This window comes from Triturus cristatus, chromosome 2_1, assembly GCF_964204655.1.
Source record: "Triturus cristatus chromosome 2_1, aTriCri1.1, whole genome shotgun sequence".
In the NCBI taxonomy this organism is placed as follows: domain Eukaryota; kingdom Metazoa; phylum Chordata; class Amphibia; order Caudata; family Salamandridae; genus Triturus; species Triturus cristatus.
Window position 1 is genome coordinate 1,030,355,824 of NC_140581.1, and position 23,860 is coordinate 1,030,379,683.

The 23,860-nt window shown below is 42.8% G+C and overlaps 1 protein-coding gene across 1 annotated transcript in view; it reads right to left on the reverse strand.

The window, feature by feature from the left end:
- Positions 1 to 12,189: 12,189 nt before the first annotated feature.
- CDKL2 (cyclin dependent kinase like 2) overlaps positions 12,190 to 23,860 on the reverse strand; it is a 477,181-nt gene continuing 465,510 nt past the window's right edge. The window contains exon 13 of the mRNA XM_085635210.1: positions 12,190 to 12,679. Coding sequence (XP_085491336.1) covers positions 12,620 to 12,679 — 60 coding nt within the window. The 3' untranslated portion in view covers positions 12,190 to 12,619. The remainder of the gene's footprint in view (positions 12,680 to 23,860) is intronic.

Genomic DNA, 23,860 nt, shown 5'->3' on the forward strand with positions numbered 1-23,860 from the left:
TACCAGCCCAATGAAGAGCACGTCCAATGATGATACATTACATCCTCATGAATGTGTGGGGGCACCAAGAAATAATCCTAGTGATTCCCCCTTCTTTGTCCACCTTTCTTTCTTCTTTGCTTTCTAAAAGGATCAGTGCCTGCACTTCATTTTGCATTAGCAGCTTTGGAGCATAGGTACTTGACCTTTACTGGCTCCCAGTCTCCCCTCTTTGTTGATTTAAGTCATATTCATGGCCATATACAAATCTCTGTGTTTGAAAGTGGAGCACTCCTATTTTTACTATTTGCTATATGATTCCTACTCCTTTTTGTTACCTAGCGTGCTACATTGATGGATATGATGTCTTGCATGTCAATATTAATCACAATCATAAATCAAGTACTGGTAATTTACCAATGTGCACTATTGCAAAAACCAAATTCCCTCAAATATTCCTAAATATTTACTTAACAAATAATAATCAGTTGTTTTCTGGATATATATTCACATTCAACATATACAAATACACTTTCACAGAAAATGCTTTAACATTTTTTCTTCTGTTCATATCACAGAAATGTTGATCTTTCAAAGATTCATGTAGAAATGTTCTGTTCATCATCCATGCCCAATGCATTTCGGGGCATGTGTCCCTTCATCAGGGGCCCACATCTATGAATAACAGAAAAAACGTTATTGACAATGTGCATGGTGTCACTGCCTTCTTCCACACTAGTCGTGACCCCGTGTTTTAATTTCACTAAACTATACAAATACATGTTGAACAATACCGTCGAGTCAATAGTGTTGATATGTGAGTCTCTATGCGTCAGTGTACCACATGTTTCAGCTGTTCATTCCACACCTTATGCATATCAAAACGTACTCATGTGGGATTAATTGTGGCCCAAAGATTTGTGCCACAATATATTCTGAACATGCTCTTACTTGTATCAATCTCCTGTCTGATGTTATGTGAAAACTGATCAACCTGATTTGTGAAGGGACAAAACCAATAGAACGAGAATTGCAAAACCCTCCATAATGCAACTGTCATTGTATGCCATGCATTTACCATTGAAACTAGCAACTGCACTACATCACTAACCTTCAAATTAAACAGAACCTCTCAGTTCCGATGAGGTTCAATACGATGACTCCGATGTCTAAAACAGACCAAGATCGGTTTTAAAAATATACCCACAACACTAGGACTCTAATCTTCCTCCCGAAATGCATGGAAACAACTCCCGAGTCATGAAACTGCTGCCGCTCATATTCGTGAAATGGTCACAGTGATCGAAGTCTCCTCGCGGTAAGAAACAGACGAACGTGTACGGAGCGCAAGTTTCAATAAAAAAACTATTGAGGTGTCAAAACAAACGAAGGATTGTAGCCCTGCAGAGCTGATCAGTCACAATATCTGGTCGCAATGTTTGAATGGTAAACCAAACACTATATGGCCATAAAGGGGTCAAAAATGCTAATGAACAGTGAAAATACTCAAAGCTACGTGCACAAAATGAATTTCTTACAAGAACAAGATCATAGAACAGGCCTCCAGTACTCGACCAAACTCAGGCTGTATAAAAATGTAATGTGGGCTCATAAACTTTACTATACAGAAAAAGAGTCCCGCGTGACCAGTGATAGCCACACCTGCTGTCTGACTGAAATACAAACAAGGCTAGTAAATAAACATGACACTTAAAAGAACCACAAGGTGCCAAAATAGACTCACAGAAAAGGCTGACAGAGTGCTATGTTGTTAGGTGGAGGTTAGTTGTCACATCTGTCCACATGCAAGTCATCCAGTCGTGTGTGCCACCACATCATAGGTGTCAATCTTTTCATTAAGACCCTTGGGTTGTTGTGTATCCAGTTTTCTAATCCAAAAGATTTCTCTTTGCAATAAAGATCTCGTCTTTGCCTGGGGTCGGTAATACGGTCTCTATTACCTGAAAACATAATTGTGATATAGTATGTCTAGCCGCAGACCAATGTGCTGCTAGACTGGATGTTTTACTGTTTGTTCTAATGGTGCATACTTTTATTTTTCTTTTGTTTTCCCTTACATAAAGTAGTCTGCATGGGCAATTTATGCTGTAAATCAGATTTTTTGAATTGCTCAGTCAGTTCAGTCAAAAAAAATCTTTATTCGATTGTTACATCATGAAAGATACACTTTAGCAAGATTAAAAAAGAAATAAAAAGATTCAAATACGAATACAAGTGGATTAAGAATAAAAAAAAAGGCACTGGATCTAAAATCCTTAGGCACATTAAGTAACTGGGTCCAGCCCAGAAAAAGACTGCTAAAATGTTAATTAAATCAACATAGGGATCTTTCCTTACATCATAAGGCAAATAAAAAAGATAGAAAAAAAAAATTTGATAATCACAACTGGGTCAATTGTACGATTAAATGTCAGAAATAGGGGGTTCTGGAGGAGTAGCCCTCTTCACAATAGATCTACGTATGGCCCATGACCAGCTCAAAAATTTGGCCATTGCAATAACTATGTCCTCTCACGTGTTAGTTCTCAGGATACGCAATGCTGTCTTATGCGATCTGGTTCCTAAATTTGAACAGATCGGCTTGAGCCATTTATACCTGGGGCGAACAAAGGCAGGGCACACAAACAAAACATGAGTAATTGACTCGTCCTTTGTTAAGCATGTAAGGCAGAACCTATCATGGCCATCCTTCCATTTATTCCTAAAGGAATTAAGTGGGAGAGACCCAACTCTAAATTGGTGGTATAGTTTGCGATCATCTGGTCTAGAGATAAAATTTCAATATGGTTCAAAGCTACTTATGTACTTATGATCCATAAAGAGACCAGATAAGGAGCTACTGTTTACCCCTGACCTTAATTTCCCAAACCTGGATTACCAGTATAAGGCTTTGAAGTCCAATTTATTGGGGAATTGGTTGCCCCTAGGGTCAGACCAAAGATGGCCCAATCCCATGTCGTGCAAACCACTTTTAATATATTGGAGCCAGGCTATTCTCCTAAACTTATCTTGATCTTTAATATACCAGACCTCATTGGTATAGGTAAGTAGCTCAGGTGTTGTCCACAGTCTTCTCCAATAAGAGAGGGGTCTAAACCCAGCATCATCGTCAAACGCCCTACAACCCAAATCTAACAGTAGAGGTTGAATGGGTGTTGACTGGTGGAGGGCAGTCAATGAGCGCAAAAACCTATTTTGGGCTATGACTAAGGGGGATAGATTATCATAGCCCCATATCTCAGCCCCGTAGATGATTGAAACTCTTATTTTCCATTTATACAGGGCAATGGCGGGCCCCACCGGTTTAGTATGTGAAGCTTTGTGTTCTTTCAATAAGGCACCAGCTAGTTGGTTATGTTTGAGGACAAGTAAATCTATTTGTGGCTTCCAGGTCAGCTTACGGCCCATGGTGATCCCCAGGTAGGTAAATGTGTCATTTTGTTCCAACGGTATGTTATTCATTGACAATTTACTCCTAATTATTTTGCTTTTGTGCATCACCATGTATTTGGTCTTATCAACGTTAATGGCCAGGTCATGGTCATTACAAAAGACCAGAAATCTATCTAGGGCCCGCTGCAGACCAGATTGTGTTTTAGACAATATGAGCGTGTCGTCTGCAAACATGAGGAGTGGGACCTTAGAGCCATCTAATGAAGGAGCATCGGTTGGGTGGTTTGCAAAGTAAGAAATAACCCTATTGATGAACAAGGAGAACAGGGTCGGTGCTAAAACACACCCCTGCCTTAGGCTCCTGTTGACTGGAAATTTATCAGTAAGCTCACCCTGTTGTCCCCATCTAACTTGGGCATAATTAGAGGTATGAAGTTTGACAATGAGCTATAAAAGCGCCAGAGGCATGCCTGCCTCCTTAAGAGAATCCCACAACTTACTACGGGGGACTAAGTCAAAAGCAGATTTTAAATCTACAAAAGCTGCAAACAAGGTGCCACCGTCAAAATGACCGTTTTCCAATAAATCATTGAGAATCTGAAAACCTGGTCAATTGTACTGACATGGGACCGAAACTTGATATGTAGATATAATACCTGATACTCGTCAATCCATTCATTGACCCTCAGTAATATGATCCGAGCCACAATTTTTTGGAGGGAATCAATTAAACTAATGTGTCTATAGTTGGATGGACTGGAACGGTCTCCCTTTTTGAAAATAGGTATAATTTCCGCACCTACCCAAGAGACAGGCAGGAGAGCACCCGAGCCAGGGCATTTATCAAAAAGAGAATGTAAGTGGCCCAGTTTTTTTTATCAGATTTAAAAAGGTCCGTGGGAATACAATCCGAACCAGGCGCCCGGCCTGCCGGTGCTGCTTCAATGGCTGTCTCAATCTCCACCAAGCTGAAGGTTAATACCTCCGTAGTTACAACATCATTGAAGTCGAACACAGAGGTTAAGGGACAAGTGAACTGGGCTTGGTAGTGAGAGACCCATTTGTCTGGGGGAACATTGTTGTGGGGAGTAGGCTCAAACACCCCACTTCCCCATTTTATTAGATGCCAAAATCTCAGCCAGTTCTTCTCTTCTGATGCTTTAGTTAATTCCTCCCATCTTTCCTTGTCAAAACTTTCTTTGGCCTTAGAAAGCACCCTTTAATATGACGCCCTAGCTGCTTTAATAGCCTGAATATCATTAGATTTAATTGCTAGGGAGAGCAATTTGAAAGCTGCAGAGCAATCTTTATCGTACTATTTAGCTGATTTGGATCAGGTGGATCTATTTTCCTTCCCTTTGATGGTGAGTAATGATTTCAATCTATCAAAAAGAGCCTTGTGCACTCCCTTTAAACATTGGGGAGGTTCTTCTAAATAGTTATAAGCTGAGAGAGTCAAGAGTGAGTCCTCTAAAGACTTTCGGAGCAGGCTTTGAATGCCTACATTATCAGATACTTTAGCCCACTTCAGTCGACGTAGATCATTTGATAGCACAATATCTATTACCAACAATTCCCGAGAAGGGCCATTGCTCACTGGTGGCTTGGTTACTAACCTCATGGATAGAGGTTCGTGATCACTTTCTGGTCTAGTAATCACGGCCATATCCAGCACAGTAGACCATAAATCCAGGCTAACAAAGATATAATCGATCCTGCTGCCACTCTTCCCATTGGAGAAGGTATTATTACCATTACTGTCTGATAGAGTTCTCCCATTAACGGCTCTCAGGCCCCACCCCAAAGAAAAACTTTTTAATTGAAGGGCCGCCTCAGTCCACTTTTTGATAGGAGCTAAGGACAATGATGGAACACCCCAATTACTGTCCTCATCAGTACTAAGTTTACCGTCTTCAATCCCTAAAGGCTCGAAAGTGCAATTAAAGTCACCCATAATTACCAACGGTTTGGGGCTTTCTAACCCATCAATAAAAGTGTCCAGATACTGAATGGTTGGTGAAGATCTACCCCCCTCTAACCCTCTCGAATAGATGTTAATTAAAGTAAATGGTAACTCGCCGTCCCTCTTAACTTTTAGAACCAGAGTGTCATCGTTATCCGAGGGCATTTCCTTAATGTAAAACGATGAGTGCTGCCTAACCCAGATTAAAAGTCCCCCACTAGGTCGTCCTTTCCCTTTAGTAGTGGCCACTTTCCCATAAGCCAGATAGCCCGACGATGGATAATAGACAGTGACCAAGTCTCATGTAACACAATAAAGTCATGGCTGTCTACCAAATTCGACCATTCTTTAGATGGAAGTTTGGAGGACAGTCCAGCGACATTCCATGACATCATAGAAAGGCTCCCACAGAAGGTATTCTCGATGGGAGCCTGTGGTACCACTACAAAAGGAGGCAATTGAGCTCTTAATATTGGAGAACCTTGATCGAATAGTGGGGCTTCTGGGGGAAATGACTGTAGACTATGGCCCTTGTCATGCTCCTCATTAGAATCCAAAACAGCCAGAGTGCGTTGTGGTGGTCAATCGCAGGCTTCTAAATCTGATAGGGGTGCGAACATATTATGTACTGGGACCTCTAATGAACTGGGAGCAGATCTCAAACTTGCTCTCAATGGACCATATCCCATAGTGAATTTCTGGGTGTAGGAAATTTGAGGGTCTTGCCTATAAAAAAAACCAAGCGGCAAGACCACTATTGAGTTATCCTTTGGCCTTACGGACCCACCCAAGACTTCCAATATCTCTCTGGGAGACTGTGTGTTGTCAAAATTGACTATCACACAGTCACCCTTCATTTCCTTCTTAAGGGGTCCTACCCACAAAATGCGGCTAACCATAATCATATGGTTGAGAATATTTTCATCCCAAAATCCTGCTCCCTTTAGTTTGGAGTTAAGCCAGTGTCTAGTTTTGGAGAGTAGTTGCCCTGTAGTTTCAGGGTTTCTACTCTGAGGTACATTACTCAAGATGACAACCAAGGGTGTTGCAGCCGGTGGAAGATGAAGGGATCCACTATTCAACCAAGATCCTTGCAATCCCCTGTCGCCATTCATGTGGGCTTGTGAAGGGGAATCCTACCCTTGTTTGAGAAAGTCTATTTGGGCCCCTTCTGCTGGTGTGAGAGTGACCGGTGCTATTATTAACTACGGTCGGTTTGGGCTCCTCATGAGAGCACAAAGAAGTTTGTGCAAATTCACCAGATGTATCGGCCAGGGCAACCGAGTTCCTAGGGGACGATGAGGGCCTGATGTTAGGAATTGATGTTCTCACAATATCCTCCCCCCTAATGCCTGAATCCCTTATAGATGGTCTTGAGGGATCTGTTATAGTCTGAGGTGGAGAATTGCTATCATACCTAACATTAGTGGGATTAGTGGGGAGTTCTAAGATGTGCTGATTACTATCTGTAACGCAAACCTCCTTATTTCCAGAATTAGCTATCAAGGAGAGCTGGATTAAATTTTCCTCTATTTTGTTCAATCTATATGTAATAGGGGTTAATAAGGTGGACATAAGGTTCTCAAGTCTACGCCACATGTCTTAGCCGCCTCGAGGGCTAAAGTCTCAGTTGGATGGGGAGTTAGAATCAGAGAGTATGGTGGTGTCCTGTCTATTTCCCAGAGTGAAGCTCACGTCTTTGGCTTGAGAATTAAGCCTCGGAGCTTTGGCGGCGGAGGGTCTCTGAGGACCAGCACCCCTCTTCCTTTTAACGATAGGATCAAGGGGAACATTGGAGGACTTGGGCTTGCTAACAGAAGCAGCTCTAGCAGGGACTCTTTTCTTTTTGCTACGGGTCGCTGTCTGCACAGGGAAAGAGGGAATAGAAATGTTCTCTGTTAACGTGCTTGTGTTTTGGGATTGGGTGCCCAGAGGAGCATTAACCTCTGTTTGCATAGCAAGTAAGGGGGCATAAGCGGGGGAGCGAGAAGCGGCTAGTGAACCTAGGGAAGATCTCTTGTTCAACAAGGGTTCCAGAGATAACCTACGCTCCATGTTGGCAATCTCTTTTTCCAACACTGAGGTTGCTCTAAGAATAAATTGATCGAGAGTGCCCACCACCCCTCCCCCTGAAGGCAGGGCAGCCTTTTTAATAACCCTCCTGTTCATTGTAACAAACTTTACAGAAACTAGGCACAAAAGGATGGCTGAGCATGCAAAGGAAAGTGAGAAAAAAGACAAATCCAAATAATAATTTCCAACTAAGATAGACACCCCCAAGACCTCCTAACGGCGTTAGAGGGGTGACCCAACCCAACCTCAATCAGCCTCTGACGGGCGCGGACGGGCCCGCCCTTGGCCCGGGCTTTGCCCGGGCGAGCCCGCGCGCGTCCAGCGCAGCGGGAGGCGTGTGTTGCTTATGAGGGTCCCTGGCGCCCTCTTTTGACGCATGGCGCGATCCGCGCACGGCCCCCTGGGAAGGGTAGTTCGATCAGCAGGCCGTTCCCCTCACGGCGTTGTCTGTGTAGTAGGCAAGGAAGCAATACAGCCCAGCGAAACAGGAGAGACTGAGGGAGCAAGGGATTAAGCCAGCCGTTCCCCTCACGGCAAGTAGAAACAAATATTCTCCGCGTCCCGCGCAGCGGGAGGCGTGTGTTACTTATGAGGGTTCCTGGCACCCTCTGATGACGCCTGGCGCGATCCGCACATGGCCCCCTGGGAAGGGTAGTTCGATCAGCAGGCCGTTCCCCTCACGGCGTTGTCAGTGTAGTAGGCAAGGAAGCAATACAGCCCAGTGAAACAGGAGAGACTGAGAGAGCAAGGGATTAAGCCAGCCGTTCCCCTCACGGCAAGTAGAAACAAATATTCTCTGCGTCCAGCGCAGCGGGAGGCGTGTGTTGCTTATGAGGGTCCCTGGCGCCCTCCAATGAAGCCTGGCGCGATCCGTGCACGGCCCCCTGGGAAGGGTAGTTTGATCAGCAGGCCGTTCCCCTCACGGCGTTGTCTGTGTAGTAGGCAAGGAAGCAATACAGCCCAGCGAAACAGGAGAGACTGAGGGAGCAAGGGATTAAGCCAGCCGTTCCCCTCACGGCAAGTAGAAACAAATATTCTCCGCGTCCCCATTGCAATCAGTTGTGTGGCTCAGCGTAATTGTCTCGCCTGTTCTTGGATGCTGGATTTTGGTGCCTGTCATTACTTTGTTACAATGCACGCAATTTAAACATTTCTTAGTACCTTGAGGTGTGGATGTTTTCACGTGGTCCGGAGTCATATGTTCTTCTTTAAGATTTTTTGACCTCCTGTATGCATGTAATGGTTTCTCTTTGAATAGGTCATTAGAGTCAGTCTCATTTTGTAATCAATCCCATCTTGTAATAAATACTTTCTTGATCCTTGGTGAACTGGTGGAAGATTTGGAAACAAAAACCTGTCTCTGCAGTTTATTTTTTTGTTTGTTTGGTCAATAATGTGGTTCGATCTTGTCGCTTCGTACGGTCAATGGCTTAATCCAAGATTTTTTCTGAATACCCCCTCTCAATGTATTTCTCTTTCTGGATTAAAACATTCTCTTCGAGTGTGGTAGTTTCTGAACGAATCATCTTCATCCGTAAAAACTGAGACTATGGTAAATTTTGGATCAAATCGTTTGGATGAAAGCTGGTGTACAGCAAAGCATTGTTTTTATCTGTGTCTTTCCGGTACACTTGGGTTTGAAATCATCAATCAGTTTTTGTTATAAGTACATCAAGAAAGGCAATAGATGAATCACTGAGTAAATTGAATGTGATCATCATGTGTGTTGAGCTGTGTTATCTTCCAATCTAGACTCTCTCGATTGTTGGTCCACATCAGACATATATTGTCTATAAATCTGCAATATATTTGAAGGTTATATGTCCACTGAAGAGCATCTGGGTTTTCTTTGTTCAGGTTTGTAACTTCATTAAAGGAGCTTGATGGTAAATTAATGGTGACAGGTGAAACCTTCCTCACTTCCCACATCCTGTCACCCAAAAGTGTGATATCTACTCCATGGATATCCAAATCATATCAGAGTGAAACCCCTCCACAGGGTAGATGAAGACTAAGCTAGCTGAAACTAGAAGTACAGCTCCTTTGCCCAGGTTACTACTGCTGCATTTCATTGTTTTCGCTTCTATAGGTGATCTCTCCTGATAGAGACAAGTGATTGAATTAGATATATTAAGTTTAACCAATGTAGCAGATAAATCGGATGAAGATCTAAAGCTTTGTGAAGGATTTGACAGTACTCTTTCAGAGAGGCCCAAATAGACAACAGAGCTGTCTGTTTCCACCTGTTGTAAGAGGGGGCGTTTTCTCAAGGAATGAAGGACAGAACACAATATGGTGTAATCCCTGCACAGTAGACATGAGGAAGAAAGGATAAGCACCCCTTCTAAAGAAATGGCACTTTGTCACAAAGAAGGCTTGTGTACTGAACTGTCCTTGTGTTTCCTTTATGTGAAAACTAGAGAGAACCAAGTGACAGAACACAAATAGTGACTGAACTCTCACCTTATTGTCCATAGGTGCTTCTTCAGTTGCATGGTAAAGGCACTCCAGCATAGTTGTATGAGGGTATCTTAAATCATGCTTTCTGGGAACTGAATTTATTTGCTTTACTAGTAGAGAATCATTCACCAGTGCCAGCTGTAACCACTGAAGGTCTAATCAAGAACTGCATTGTTACCATTTCTTTCTAACATGGAATCTCTATTCCTAAATGCCTGTGTTTGGTTAATGTTTCCCTAAGGCCGTGACTTGTCTTTTACTCTTTGCAGGATATAGTAATTGGCTTACAAACATGTGCCAAGACTCATGCATTCGAATGCCATCGGGTGCTTGAAGAGTACAAAGGCTATCTTTTTGCTATTGACCTGGTAAGAACCATGCATCTTTTTGTCTCATATTTCAAACTTTTCTCAGTAGTGGCGATTCACATTTATAAAAGTATAATTTACAATTAAATAAAAGTTTACAAGAAAGATAAGCAAAAATATGTCTAAAGACGTGGGTGGTCCACAATACCGAAAACAAAAGAAATGTAGACATTTATTTTGAAGGGGCTTATGATACCAAATCAACAATCTCTTACATTCACCATAAACAACAAGAAAATTCAACCTTTACTTCCTCCTTTGTATTACTCATGACTTCAGAATTGATAGAGCACAGACGGAAAGGCCGCTGTCCGAGACAACTCACATTTAGGATTCAATACAAGACCGGGCCCTGGACTCAAGGGTGGCAGAGTACTCAGGATAAAACGCCAAGCCTGGTTATAGGCTAGGCTCTGCATCCACAGAATACACAAGACAGTTACATTGAGGAAAGGGGAAGGGCTGAGTGCATATTCCATAACACACACCTTACTCTGTCCATGACTCCTGCTAAAATAGTGACTGGCCCAAGCCAGGAGGCAACTGGCACTGGCCCTGATGTGTTGTGCTGCAGGAAGTCCTGTCTTTCAGCATGGTGGCGGGGCCTTCATGAGGTCAAAGTGAACAACCCACCCTGACACATGGGTAAGGCAGTGTGATTGCATTGTAGGGGCAGAGAACAACAAATACCTCTTTATGCCTACGACAAGGACATGGAGGATCCTTGTATTTAGGGACGGGATGATACTGAGGCCAGGATGGATTTAGGCAGCCGGGTAAGGCAATTTTCACTGGTCATTGGAATTGCCAGGCATATTGATTGTGGCCTTCCTGGATCTGTTGGGGATGAGGAAGTGTGTGTGTGTGTGTGTGTGTGTGTGCGTGTGCGCGCGTGTGTGTGTGTGTGTGCGTGTGTGGGTGGGTGTGTGTGTGTGTGTGTGTGTGTGAGGGGTATCAAATTACTTATGGCCGCAACATCTCTGCAATTTTCAAAATCATTAGTTTGGAACCTCAGAATGATTTTTGAAATGTAAGAGATCTTTTATGCGATTTGGAAACACCTTTCCAACTTTCAAAAGGGGTTTTGCGACTTATTTCGAATCACAATTTGGAGGGGGTGTGATAGAGGTGTGCCTTCCTAATTGTAATTCACAATGATATGTATTCCCAAACCGTAGAAAATATACAGACTGCTGAAGGAAGGTAACTCATTCTCAAAGGGGAAGCTGTCTCCATTGAACAGATTCCCCTTTAGCAATGCAAGTACCAGGATGATGGTTTGCTGTTCCTTGCAAGCCACCAACTTTGTGTTTATAGCCAATCACAGGGCATTGCAAATATCAACCTGCCTAATAAATATTCATTAGTCAGATCATTCTGCGGTCCCCTGTGACTGGGCATGTGTTCCTAGTCACATCATAAAATGGACAACAGCGTGCATTTTGCACCCACTAATTGCTCCCTGCCTTTTTCTTCATCTGGTCCTATGTTCTTCGTAAGCTTATAATTTGAGGTGGTATATGTTTAGTTTATTCATAATATATGGTTGAATGAGCCAAAACAAAAATTAAAAGAATAAAACATTGAGTGTTTTTAACTCAAGAATTCTCTTCCGCAGTGAATGGTCCTACACTCACTGCAGTTTTGTATTATCAATTTGTCACATAGGAATTTCGTTATAATGGCAATCGCCTGATGTACTTAAGTCATAGTTGCTCATATTAAGTACCTTCCGAATGTCTCTGAGTCACAAAAGTTCACTGGTATGGACTTCAATACACGTCAGTATAACTGCGCCAAACAATGCATGCTAGTGTTGCTCAATATCATCCTAGAGGCATGCAACACTGTCTTGTGTAATGCCTTATAATGAAGATTTCTTTATGATGCTGCTGTCCTCTTGATTTTCCATATGGAATTGAGAGACTGGTAGGGCACATTTTTTATTCAATTGCATATACTCACATCTTTTGTGCTGTGCACTGGGTTTTGTTGTAAATGATTGCTTTCTATATCCTATGTCTTAACTGTCATTGTTCATCTTAATTGTTCTTCTGAGATATAGATGCAAAAAGAGTAACATCATCTGAATTTTGTCAGTAATAAAAGATGCATTTTACTTGCTCCTGGAGGGACAGGGAACCCATTCTTACAACCATAAAGGTTTAAATCAAAATTGAGTCTTGATTTCCTTGAGGATTCGCCTCATAATCCATGGGGCTGGATCTGCGGTTTCTATAAGGGCTCTGTCAAGATATTCGGGAATAGTTCCTGATGTTAACCAAAGGTACACATATGCCAGACATCCATGTGTTCTGCTTGATTGTATGGGATTGTTCAATGAAACACTGGCCTCTAGGGATTAATGTTCCACTCGAGGAAAGTTGGCGTCTGAAGCATCTTGCAAAGAGTTCCCAGAGATCTGTAAGACAACATTTTTTTATTATTTCATGAGCTTCATAAATATGTTCACAAACCATGTAACAAGCAGGATATAACCAGACCTGGGAGCTATGAGAATTGTTTTAAAACGATTCAAACTCACAGGGTACCCTCTTTTAAGGTCTCTCCCATGACAGCACATGTGCTGTCCCTTGCAGGACCTTTTGTTATCTGACAGTGGGCTTGGGGACCACCCATTGCTTGCCATTGGTTGGCTTCATATTCACTCTCATTTGCCCTCTTCTTATTGGTCAGCACCTTTCTCTCACCTTAGTTGTTCTTGTGCTTGCTCCAGCCCTTCCCTCCAACACTCCATTGTTTGTATGCTTGCCCTAGCCCCTCCCAACCTACCTCAGTTAGCCATGTTTCCCCCATCCATGTTGAAGCCCTACCTGCACTTTCTCCTTTGTCTATGCAACAACCCACTAGCCTTCCCTCAACTGTCTAGTTTGCCTCATCCACCCTCCCTCTGTTGTGCGTGTTGCCCCTCATCAGCCCTCCCTCCCTTGCCTGTGGTGATCCCTATGTTGTCTGTTTTTCCCCCTTCCGCTGTCTGTGCTGGCTCCAACACCCGCCATAATAAACAAAAAAAGGAGAGCTATGATGTGGATACCGCTGACAGCGTCATGGCATTTTTTTTCCCAACTCTCTCCACTGCCCATGTTGAGTCTGTGTTGCCTCACACGCCGCAATAAAAAAAAAATAATATGATGCGGCCAGCGGTTTTAGCGTCATAATGCTTTTTTCCCACACCATGCATTGTCCGCGTTGCCCCACCACAAGCCCTACCCTCCCACTGTGTTGCCTCCGACCAGCAATTAAAAAAACCATTGACGTAGTCAGTGCTGGCTGTGGCATAACGCCTTATTTATTTTTTTACTTTCAGACATACCTGCAAAACAGCCCGGCTGCTGCGCAACATGGCTAAAGCATAGTCAAAGCCAATATAATTTATAGGCAAGACCTATTGGCTTTACCAATACTTGCTCATGAGTGCTAACACACTTGCGAAATTCTAAATGTTTGGTTATGTATTCATAAAAGTCGTTTTGCATTTGTGCATATTCACAATTGTTTTTAATATAAACTTTATTGTATTTGATCACATTTTACATCAGGAGTAAATTGCATTTTGTGACTGTTTACATATGTACTATAAAAGGATATGGGTATCTCATGGTGAAACAGAAATAGAGCCAGTTGCTCACAATAGGGCAACATTGAATACAATATGTAAAACTTATAGACGAACATTCCCACCCACCCAATTTGGCACCTGGTATGTGCGTCTGTTGGAGGGGATTTTGTGCACTGAGGGTTTTATGCAGAAGCTATGGTGAATTGTGACTGACATGCTGCCGATCTATGGGGAAGGATGGAGGGGGTGGAATGGGCTTGTCACTACCAGGGATGCACTTCAAAAGATTTAGCAGGGTAGTAATCCATTACGCACCAATATTACCTGGAGAAGGGGCCAAATAGTCAAGTGTATCTCGCCCCCAGGGACGATCACCCTGTGTCCTGAACCTCCCTAGTAGCATGTCCGCTTCTCTCTAAATGGATTTTTCCAGAAACCTCAATATTCTTCCCTTCTTAGGTCCTCCCTTTTAGCCTATCCCCAGTGAAGCACCTCCATGAGCCATCTATCCACCTTCAGGCCAAGGTGGCCTTCCAGTGTCTTGTGATCAACCGTCTTGTTAACAGTATTGTCAGTCCCGTGAAGCGTGCCAACACCCTGGTACTCTTGGGCCGTGAGTGCAGTAGCAAGACAAAAAATGACCAGTGTATTCCAGTGGTCTGGGCCAGTCATGTCCACCAGTGCTATTGCAATGGCTCCCCAGTAGCCAGACAGGACAGGGCACGACCATATCATGTGCAAGAGGTCAGCTTCTGGCGCCTGACAAGGAGGACAGGTCGAGGCAGCTGTGGTGTGCATTTTACTAATCATTAGTACACTCTACGTAAGGTAGTGAACTGGATGAACTTAAACCTCGAGTTGCATGAGGCTTTTTTGGGCTATTCCAGTATGCTAGCCCATTTTTTATGTGTTAGCTCCTAGCGACATCAACCTCCCACTTAGCTTTCATGGTTGTGAGTGGAATATCAAGCTGGCTCGAAGCCCCGGGTAGAGCCATCGTATTAAGTGCCTTCCATGTCCCATGGTGTATAATGCTTGGAGTAGCTCATGTGTCTTGGGTTCTGCACCGTCTGGAGCCCAATGTTGTGCACACTCACAAATGTACCCGTTTGTTGGGACTCACAAACTTCATTATATCACCTTGCCACACTGGGAAAGATTGGAAATGTTGACCTGTAAAGTGTTGTAGTAAATCAATTTCCGGAGTGAGAAGGGAATTGGAACACCCCCAAACTTGATGAGCGATTCCAGGAAGGGGTTTCTCCACGGGAAACATGTATACCCTGAATATTTATTATTATTTGTTTTTTAATTTACATTGTTCAAAAGTAAGGGCATTAGCCTACGACTCTCACGGATTTCCAAACATAACATAGAAACTCTTGGTAATTGCAAAAATGAGTATAACTACACTCATGTGAAGTCTTAGACCTCCACATGCCGATTTACGAATTTCTTTGAAAATTGGGCAATAGGTTTGATGTGTTTCTTAAAATGCGATGATCACTTTGTATGAGTATAGTTTTGTGCGTCAGAATAAACATTTTGAAAAATTTGACTGATGAAACATGCTTTCCTAAAATGTGAACCCTGCAAAGCATTGTTTTTTTTCTCGCATTGTTCGTTCGTTTATCAAATTGTGAACCGTATATATGCATTTGCAATACTGATTTTCAATATCAGCATTCTCTGGAAGTTTAGGTCAGTTTTCTTTACATTTGAATGCAATAAAAATAAAGGGACATGTATGTTCATTTTGTCAAGAAATTACAAGGCTGCATTTTACTCTGTAGATTACTCTTTATCACTTTTGCACCATAAAGCCTTCTTAACAAATCTTTAGACAAGCAAAGGTTTTAAATGTCCTCTTCATCGGTCCACGGTTAGAGTAATTATGCTCACTTCAGTGTTTCTCAGAGAGAAAAAACGTAAAAGGCTAACATAATGAATTATGCAATTATGCTGATGTTCACGATAGTAAAAATGCTCTGGGTAATCGCTATAATAATCTTTTACCTGTCATGTTTGTATTCACACCCATATAAAAGATAAAATAAGGTACAATAAAAAGCCTCATCTTTGTAATGAGATTTTCATCAAATAGATTTTTTCAAAGGTAAATCCAGTCTAGCAAATCCGATATACCCCCTCACTTTCCTTTAAATCCAATGTAATTATGCATAAGGCATAATCAGCTTCTAAAGTAACATAAAATTTGTATACATAACACAGTCTCCAGTTTAGTTGCTAATAATGCTGAATTTACACAGCGAAGAAGCTTTGTACATATTCAGATGTTATTGAATTATTACACCAGTGATGAGATTAAAGAACTGAGGTGTGCAGAGGAGAAAAATATGGATGAAGATAAGGGAAAATTATAGGACACCCTACTAGTATCCAGCCACGTCCCGTGGAGGGAATTCCGTGGGGCGGAAAGGCGGGGCGGGGGAGGGGCAGGGTGGGGGACAAATTGCGATGCAGCGCGCGCTACGAAATTCGTTTTATTTATTTCATTATTTACTTACCTCCAATTATCCATATAATTATCCGCCCCTCGGAACACCCTCCACGGGCCGCGGCTGCTAGTATCTTAATCTACCAGACAACAAGCCTAAAGATAACAGGCATTTACAATACAATAGGCCTCGCATTTGCAAGAGTTTAAGCTATAGGCATTGTAAATGACAATCACCCTTATGCATCAAGCCAAAATCCAGTCGGTAAAATACCGATTCCTTATTAGCTCCCGGTATTAAGTTAAAAATACCCAATCCCAATGCATCAACCCAAAAGCAGAAATCGGTATTTAAGGAATCCTTAAATAGCGATTCTTTAAATAGGGATTCCTTAAATACCGATTCCTTAAATAGCGATTGCATTTAAGGAATCCCAAAGTGAGATTCCTTAAATGCAATGCATCAAAGTTAAAAAATTAGCGATTTCGCTAATAAGGGGAGCAAATTACCATGAAGATGAACTGCATGGTAATTTGCAAAAACTTTGAAAAATGCACTTTTGTGCATTTTTCAAAGTTTCATGTTGCGCACACACATGCCCTTAGAGCATGTGTGTGTGCAACATATGTGCACATATCATTTTCAGGGGTGCAACAGGGTGTCCTTTTGACACCCTGGCACCCTTGAAAGTGCTCCCTCTATTAGCGATTCGGTAATACCGAATCGCTAATACAGAATGGCTTTACATTCATTCCTATGGGCCTCCAAGCCCATAGGAATGAATGGGTAGGTATTCCTTATTACCGATTCGGTATTACCGATTCGGTAATAAGGAATGTTAAGGAATCGCTATTTGAATAGCGATTCCTACATGCATAGCCTTTTGCTATTCCTTATTAGCGATTCCTTATTTTTCGCTAATAAGGAATCGCAAATGCTAATGTTGATGCATATGCCCCTATGCCTTTTATTTCTGTTTTAATAATTAACATAAATAAAAGGCATTGTCATTTGCAATGCCAATAGCTCAACCTCTTGTAAATGTGAGACCTATTTCGTTTCAAAGAAGTGGCCGCCATTGTCCTGGGCTGCTTGGAAAGTGAAAGTGCGCATGGCGTGCTGAATGTTACAGGAAAGCATGCTGTGCCTATAGTAGGAGAAACTCATGAGAGAAAACAGTGTTTACAGGCTAAATAAGACAACCCATGTAACAACAGAAGTAAAAGGGCCAATCCTTATGGGAGGTTACAAAGGAAGACAACGCAATACTAGGGAGGGACTAACGAATCTATTAACAAATCAGAAGCCAGTATTTCAAAGGATAATGACACAAGCCAATGAAAAATATTGGCGGAGAGTGGGCAGAGCTTCAAGTACATACTCAAATACAGCACGCCTCGCAAATCAGCTCATACTCTTCCCAGGCTCGACCTAATAAAGGATCTCATAAAAAAGGTTTGCTCGGAAAGTGCCTCTGACCACCCCACAGCCTGTAGCAAGAATTAAAGAGGGCTGCTCACTACTTCAAACCATAAAACACCCTGCAGTGAAACAACCTTTGATCTCAAGACAACCTTCTTGACCCTGAAACTATTCATGATGAAGGCTCCTAACAATGTCACAGGGTGAAGAGAAAGCACCAATCACCAAAGATCTCCCTGTCATAAAGCAGAAAACCTGCTGTGTCAGGAGAAGCTGTGCTTAATGTGGAGAGAGGTAAAGATGCAACTCTGAGGGAAGAGGAACCACTGCTGTAGGGCAGTGTGCGTCTTTCTAGGCTGTAGATTACCAACAAGCTGCAGCAGTATACAGTCTCAAAGGATGACTGTTTTACACTTCTGCCTACATTAAAAAAAGTTTGAAAAAACATGACTATTTGGATAAAGGAGAAAAATGTATGCATTTCAAATTTTCCTTGTCACGGTGCCCCCATTTCTTCTCTCCAGGTGTCTAGCAGTGAGATCTTCTGTCTGGTACAGTAATTTATAGGTATCTCATGGGTGCTGTCACATGAGATGGTTCTATTTATAGCATTTATACAGGTAGCATATGGGTTTCATGGCAAACAGATTTAGGCTAAAAATAAAGATTTAGAATATAGGACAAATGGGGTTTTCTATTTACCAGATTGAACTCACCCTCAAACTGACTTGATGTAATGAAGATAAGCAGTGAGTATTCCATCTTCAGTATAGAGAGGAAGTGGATAGTTAGACATGAAGTTCTAGGAAGAAATGGTCTCAGAGACGTGGCACCCAGGTCCAAAGCTAACGGCATGCTTACTTTACTTTTTCCTGTCTGTAGGTGAAGATACAGGCTTTGACTTTTAAAGAAAATAATATAATTTTATGTCCCTCTGGACACTTCCTTGAATCTTGCAATATTGTAGTGGGACATGCCAATGTCACTTGGCCCATGGGGACATTGTCGATTTCTCTAAGTTGGCATGAGCACGTTGCAGCTTGCCTGCTGCTTTGCGCACACTACTATAAAACTGTTTTTGTAACAATTTCTATGGCTGCTTTCACATGACAACTCATCGCTGTGTTCACTTTCAGCAGGTTCCTGGGATTGAGTCTGAACATTGTGAGCAAGGTCGATAAACAATACCCCTTGTTATTTTGTTCTTGTCAGGTCTGAGCACCTAGACAAAATATACCGATGCAGCTGTTATTTGGGACAACGTACTTTTTGGTCTTGGTGGGATACACAAATAGGGGACTAACACTTGGAGAGGGACCTTTCCAGGGAGAAGATGGAGACAGCACCTATAATGTAGATCTACTCTCTATAGGCTAAGGCAGAGCTTTCCAAACTCTGTGTCGCGACACAGTACTGTGTCGCCTGCCGTGCTTGGGTGTGTCGCGCAACGACGAGGAGACGCGCTCTATTCTTTCTTTCTAGGACCTACAGTGACGTAAGCGCGTGACGGATCTGTTTATTCAGAAGTAAGCATCGTCATCCGTATAATCTGTGATCCTCTGTTTTCAGAGCCGTTAGTGTTTCCTTTCCGAACACTGTCTCTACGAGGACCAGAGGTCGAAGTGAGGAGGATCGGCAGGGCACGGCGTGCCCATACTTCTTTAATTTCATAGAGTCCGTTCCCCTAATTTCTGTTTTTTAAACATGCCTCCCCGACTCGAGAAATCACCACGGCCGATAGTTAAGGCCGGGCTTTGGGGACAGGCAGAACGGGCAGAGAAGACAAGGAAAGTGTCCAATTCTCCTGCCGCTGGCAGCTGCACGCACCCCCCTCTCTTTGTTCCCCCTCTTCCCTCTCCTTCTGTCTCACGCCTCCTCATTTGGTGAAAATCGAGACTTCAAGAAACAGGTATTACCTACTCTCTGCTCCTTTCGTTTATTTGCTCTCCTGTGAAATGGATCCAAAAAAGAAAAAGACTTTTGCTGGAAACGTCGTATTTCTGAAATTGTTCAGTTTTTAAGTGCAGCCTCGGGGTAGAGAGAAATAAAACATTCAAAAAATGAATAACTAACTCAATCAAGACAGAGTGGTTGTAAGGTGGCCAGATTGATTTATTCACACATAAACACATTAGCGCCAATTCACAGTGTTTGCCAGTGAAGCGCTACTTTTGTTTTCTCGTCTCTCTTTGAATAGCATTGCTTTCCCTGGGTGGGAATGTGCACTATTCCTGGAGGTACTGAAATACTAGATCGATGGGTGAACTAGAAAACAAAATGTGTACAGTGGCTATGTGTACACGAATGAGGGGCCATATTATCAAGTAACGGCGATAACATTATCGCCGCTTTAGCGGCAGGAAACTGCTTCTAAACCGGCGATAATGGGCTTGATAATATGCCCTTGAGAATTCCCATATAAGCCCAGGCTCTGGTGTGAACCTGGCCCTCTATGGGAATTCACAAGGGCATATTGTCAAGCTCAATATCGCCGCTTTAGCGGCGGTTTCCTGCCGCTAAAGCGGCGATAATGTTATCACCGTTCCTTGATAATATGGCCTGTGGTCTTTTGAAGCCATACTGCTTATGTTTTGTAAGGATATAAGCAATGGGCATTGAAACAGGTCACTTCTGGGCGTCAAATGCGCAGTCCAGTCCGCTCCCAATTCCCGGCGCTCGGTACGTTTTTCACACGAGTGGTAGCCTGGTGACAAGGAAGAATGGCGGGGAGTAGATGGTAAGGTTGTGTCATCTGCTGCAGCTGCCTCAAAATGTGCCCAATTACATTTTTTACTCTGAACGAGGTCTGTATTCTGCCGTAAAAACAGAGAGGGGCCCTGCAGAACCTATATAACCTGGGTCCTCCAAAAGCTTCTGAGATGGCCAATTTATTGTAGCGAAATGTATTAAAGAATTAAAGATAGTGGAAAAGTGTTATTTCAGCAGCCGCCTTCTTGAAACAGATGTATGGCTTATCATAAGCTCACTTGAAACCTCTTTCCCTCCCAGCATGAACAGCCCCTTAAGTTTCAGAAAGAGAAACTAAGATCGCCATTTTCCTTCGGTTCCCCTACAGTGCCTCTGCGCACTGAGCAGCGCAGAGAGTAAGGCCAGAGCAATGTTGGTAAAAGCAGGTAGCCGTTTTGCTGTCCAATCCTCTTCTATGAATTTGCTGTTTGTGCGCGCGTGATTCGGGCTTCCTTTCAGCACTGTAGTAAAGTGACAAAAGGACCAAAGAGTTAAACGCAAGCCTAGTTTAAGTGTTGCGGCTGCTTCATTTGTTTTGTTTGTGTTCAATTATGTTTGAGACTGCTTAGCACTAGGTTTTGGCGTGTTTAGAGAAGAATTCTAAAGTGTGTGATAGCATTTCAGGTTGTTTAAATTAGGGCTTACCTGCAGAGTTGAACAGGAGGTGACATGTGTGATCTGATACAGAATACTAACTGAACCCTTCCTATTCCCTCATCCACAACACACAACTTCCCACTCGCCAAAACATTCCACACATACTACCACTCACCAAGAATCCTCATCTAACACCATAACCAGCCTTACCACCAGAAAAGATCAGACCTTCCTACCCGCACCTCTCACAATTATAATTACTCTTCACAACCCAACACTACACAAACCCGTCCATCCATGATTCTCAGGCCCACCTCTCAACAGCTCTCGTCAATCATTGAATTTAGAGCACTAAAACCAGACACACACTGTCCCCATCCCCTTTACTCATACCCATTCCAGTTTCAACAAATTCAAAAGACAAATACCAGTCACATACACTTCACATTCACAAAACTACATTCTAAATGTGAGTGTAGCTGAAAGGGTGGAATGCTAGACAGACACGTATGGCTCACAAAAATGTAATGGGGAGCGAATAGTACCTGAATGGTTTTGGTAATTTGTGAATTATTTACAGATGTTACTGCAAGCAACTATGCTGCAAGCTTTTCCCTATTAATAGCAATATTTCAAAGGCACAAGGATGACAAATGATTGCATTTGTCCCTGTCCCACTGGCCTTATGGCAGAACAAGTCTAATATGTTTCTGACTCTGCCGCAGCCCACAATAATCGAGCACCGTGACGTTGACGAGATGGGACAAATACATACAAAATGGGGACTTAATACATGGAGCTGATCATCGGGGAAGAGAGTGCTGCATTGAATGCATTGTGTTCACTGAAAAATAGCCTAGAATAGATAAAAGGAAGATACATGAAGACGCCACGTAAGAAGAGTAAGTAGCGGCGATAGTGCATGCCAGTGAAACCCCATTTCCTCCTGATAAAAATGATGAAGATGTCTGACATGCTGCCCGGCCGTGTCCCTTTAAAAACAAAATTTGAATAATACTGTGACTTTCATTTTAAACGGGCAGGCCTTCTCTATTTAGCCCCCCCCCCCTTCCCCTAATTTTGGAGCCTACTATTTTACAAATTGCATCTTAGCTAATCCTTCATAGGCTTTAAAAAGGAACTTCAGACTTACTTGTTTTAGGAGTATCACATTTTGTATGCCCCGCGCCTAAAGCCCCTTCGGAGTACTATGGGCCTGAGTAAAGCAGGCAGTCAGACAACACTGATTGCACAAGAGCATTACGTGGCAGAATGAATGCAATTATGCATAGGGCGACAGTGGAGCAGTCAGTATGCAGCCTGAAGTCTTTAACCAGCAGGACGTAATTACGAGGGTAAAGTAACACGTGGGACTTTTTTTGGTACTTTACCAGACAGTACTTTACCAAGTAGGTATTTTTTCAATGTCATAATATTTATGCCATTAAAAAGGGGGCAGTTTAAGGGTTCAGGTGGTGGTACGAGTAAGGTTTCAGTGTCGTAAGGGTTATAAGGGGATTTTAGGGCAGCCGCGGCCCGTGGAGGGAGTTCCGTGGGGAGGAAAGGCGGGGCGGGGGAGGGGCAGGGTGGGGGGTACTAAAAACCGGAATATGGATAATTGAAGGTAAGTAAACAATTAAATAAATAAAATGAATTTCGTAGCGCGCGCTGCATCACATTTTGCGATGCAGGGGGCACAAAATATTCGTTTTATTTATTTAATTGTTTACTTACCTCCAATTATCCATATTCCGGTTTTTAGTACCCCCCACCATGCCCCCCCCACCATGCCCCTCCCCCGCCCCGCCTTTCCACCCCACTGAACTCCCTCCACGGGCCGCGGCTGGTTTAGGGTTCATGGATGGATGAGGGTAAGGGGTTTTTAGGGGTTTTAAAGGGTTTAGGGATCGATAGGGGTATCCGTCCTTCAGAAAGCTTTCTACGAAGTAGTCTGTAATCATGTTTACATTTTAAACAAGCCACAGGTGGTAGCTCAGTGTTCTAGTGTTAAATGTTAATAATCTGCCTGCTGCACAACTGTCTGTTTTGTTTGCTCATTCTTAGAAACGCAGACAGGCAAAGGGTGGTCAGGTGTGTTTTTTTAAAGAATGGGGTTGCCAAATGTGGAATGTGGAATGTGGGCTGCGCAATTTGCCGTGATAAGAAGAAAACAGCTGTTTCATTTCTGGGATATGAGAAATCATAATTTTATATTTCTGCTTTTTATCGCATTTTAGGGCTCTGTAAACAAAGAAGCATTTGCAGCTGCTGCCTGGAAGCAGCAGTGGGGCGGGTGGGGTGGGGGGAAGCGGTGGAAACCACCGGTTTAAATTAAGCACTGCTCTTTTCCCTATCTCCATCCTCACTCATCTGTCCTTCTTTCACCTGGTCTCCTTTCTATCGCTTCATGTCTCTTCCCCTCGTGCCTTTCACTCAGTCTTATCGCCTCCCTCCCTCTCATTTTTCCATCCTTGTTCTTCCTAAACCTAAACTCTCTTCTTTGTTTCTCTTTCTGTTCATTCTATATCCTTCCTCTCATATCCATCACTAGTCTTCTTGTTTCTCTCCATCTTCCACCGTCTTCCACTTCTTTGTTCTTTCCCTGCCATCCTTATTTCTGGTTCTTCACTATCTCCTTTGCTCATTCTGATCTCCCTTTCTTTTTCTGACACTTTTTTCTCTTTTTTCAACCTTTCTCTTCACTAATTTTCTCTCATATGTCATTTTTGATATATGAGAGCAAACTATCTTATAAATTGGTCTCAGTTTTCCAAAATGGGCTTTCCCCCTTCTAGTG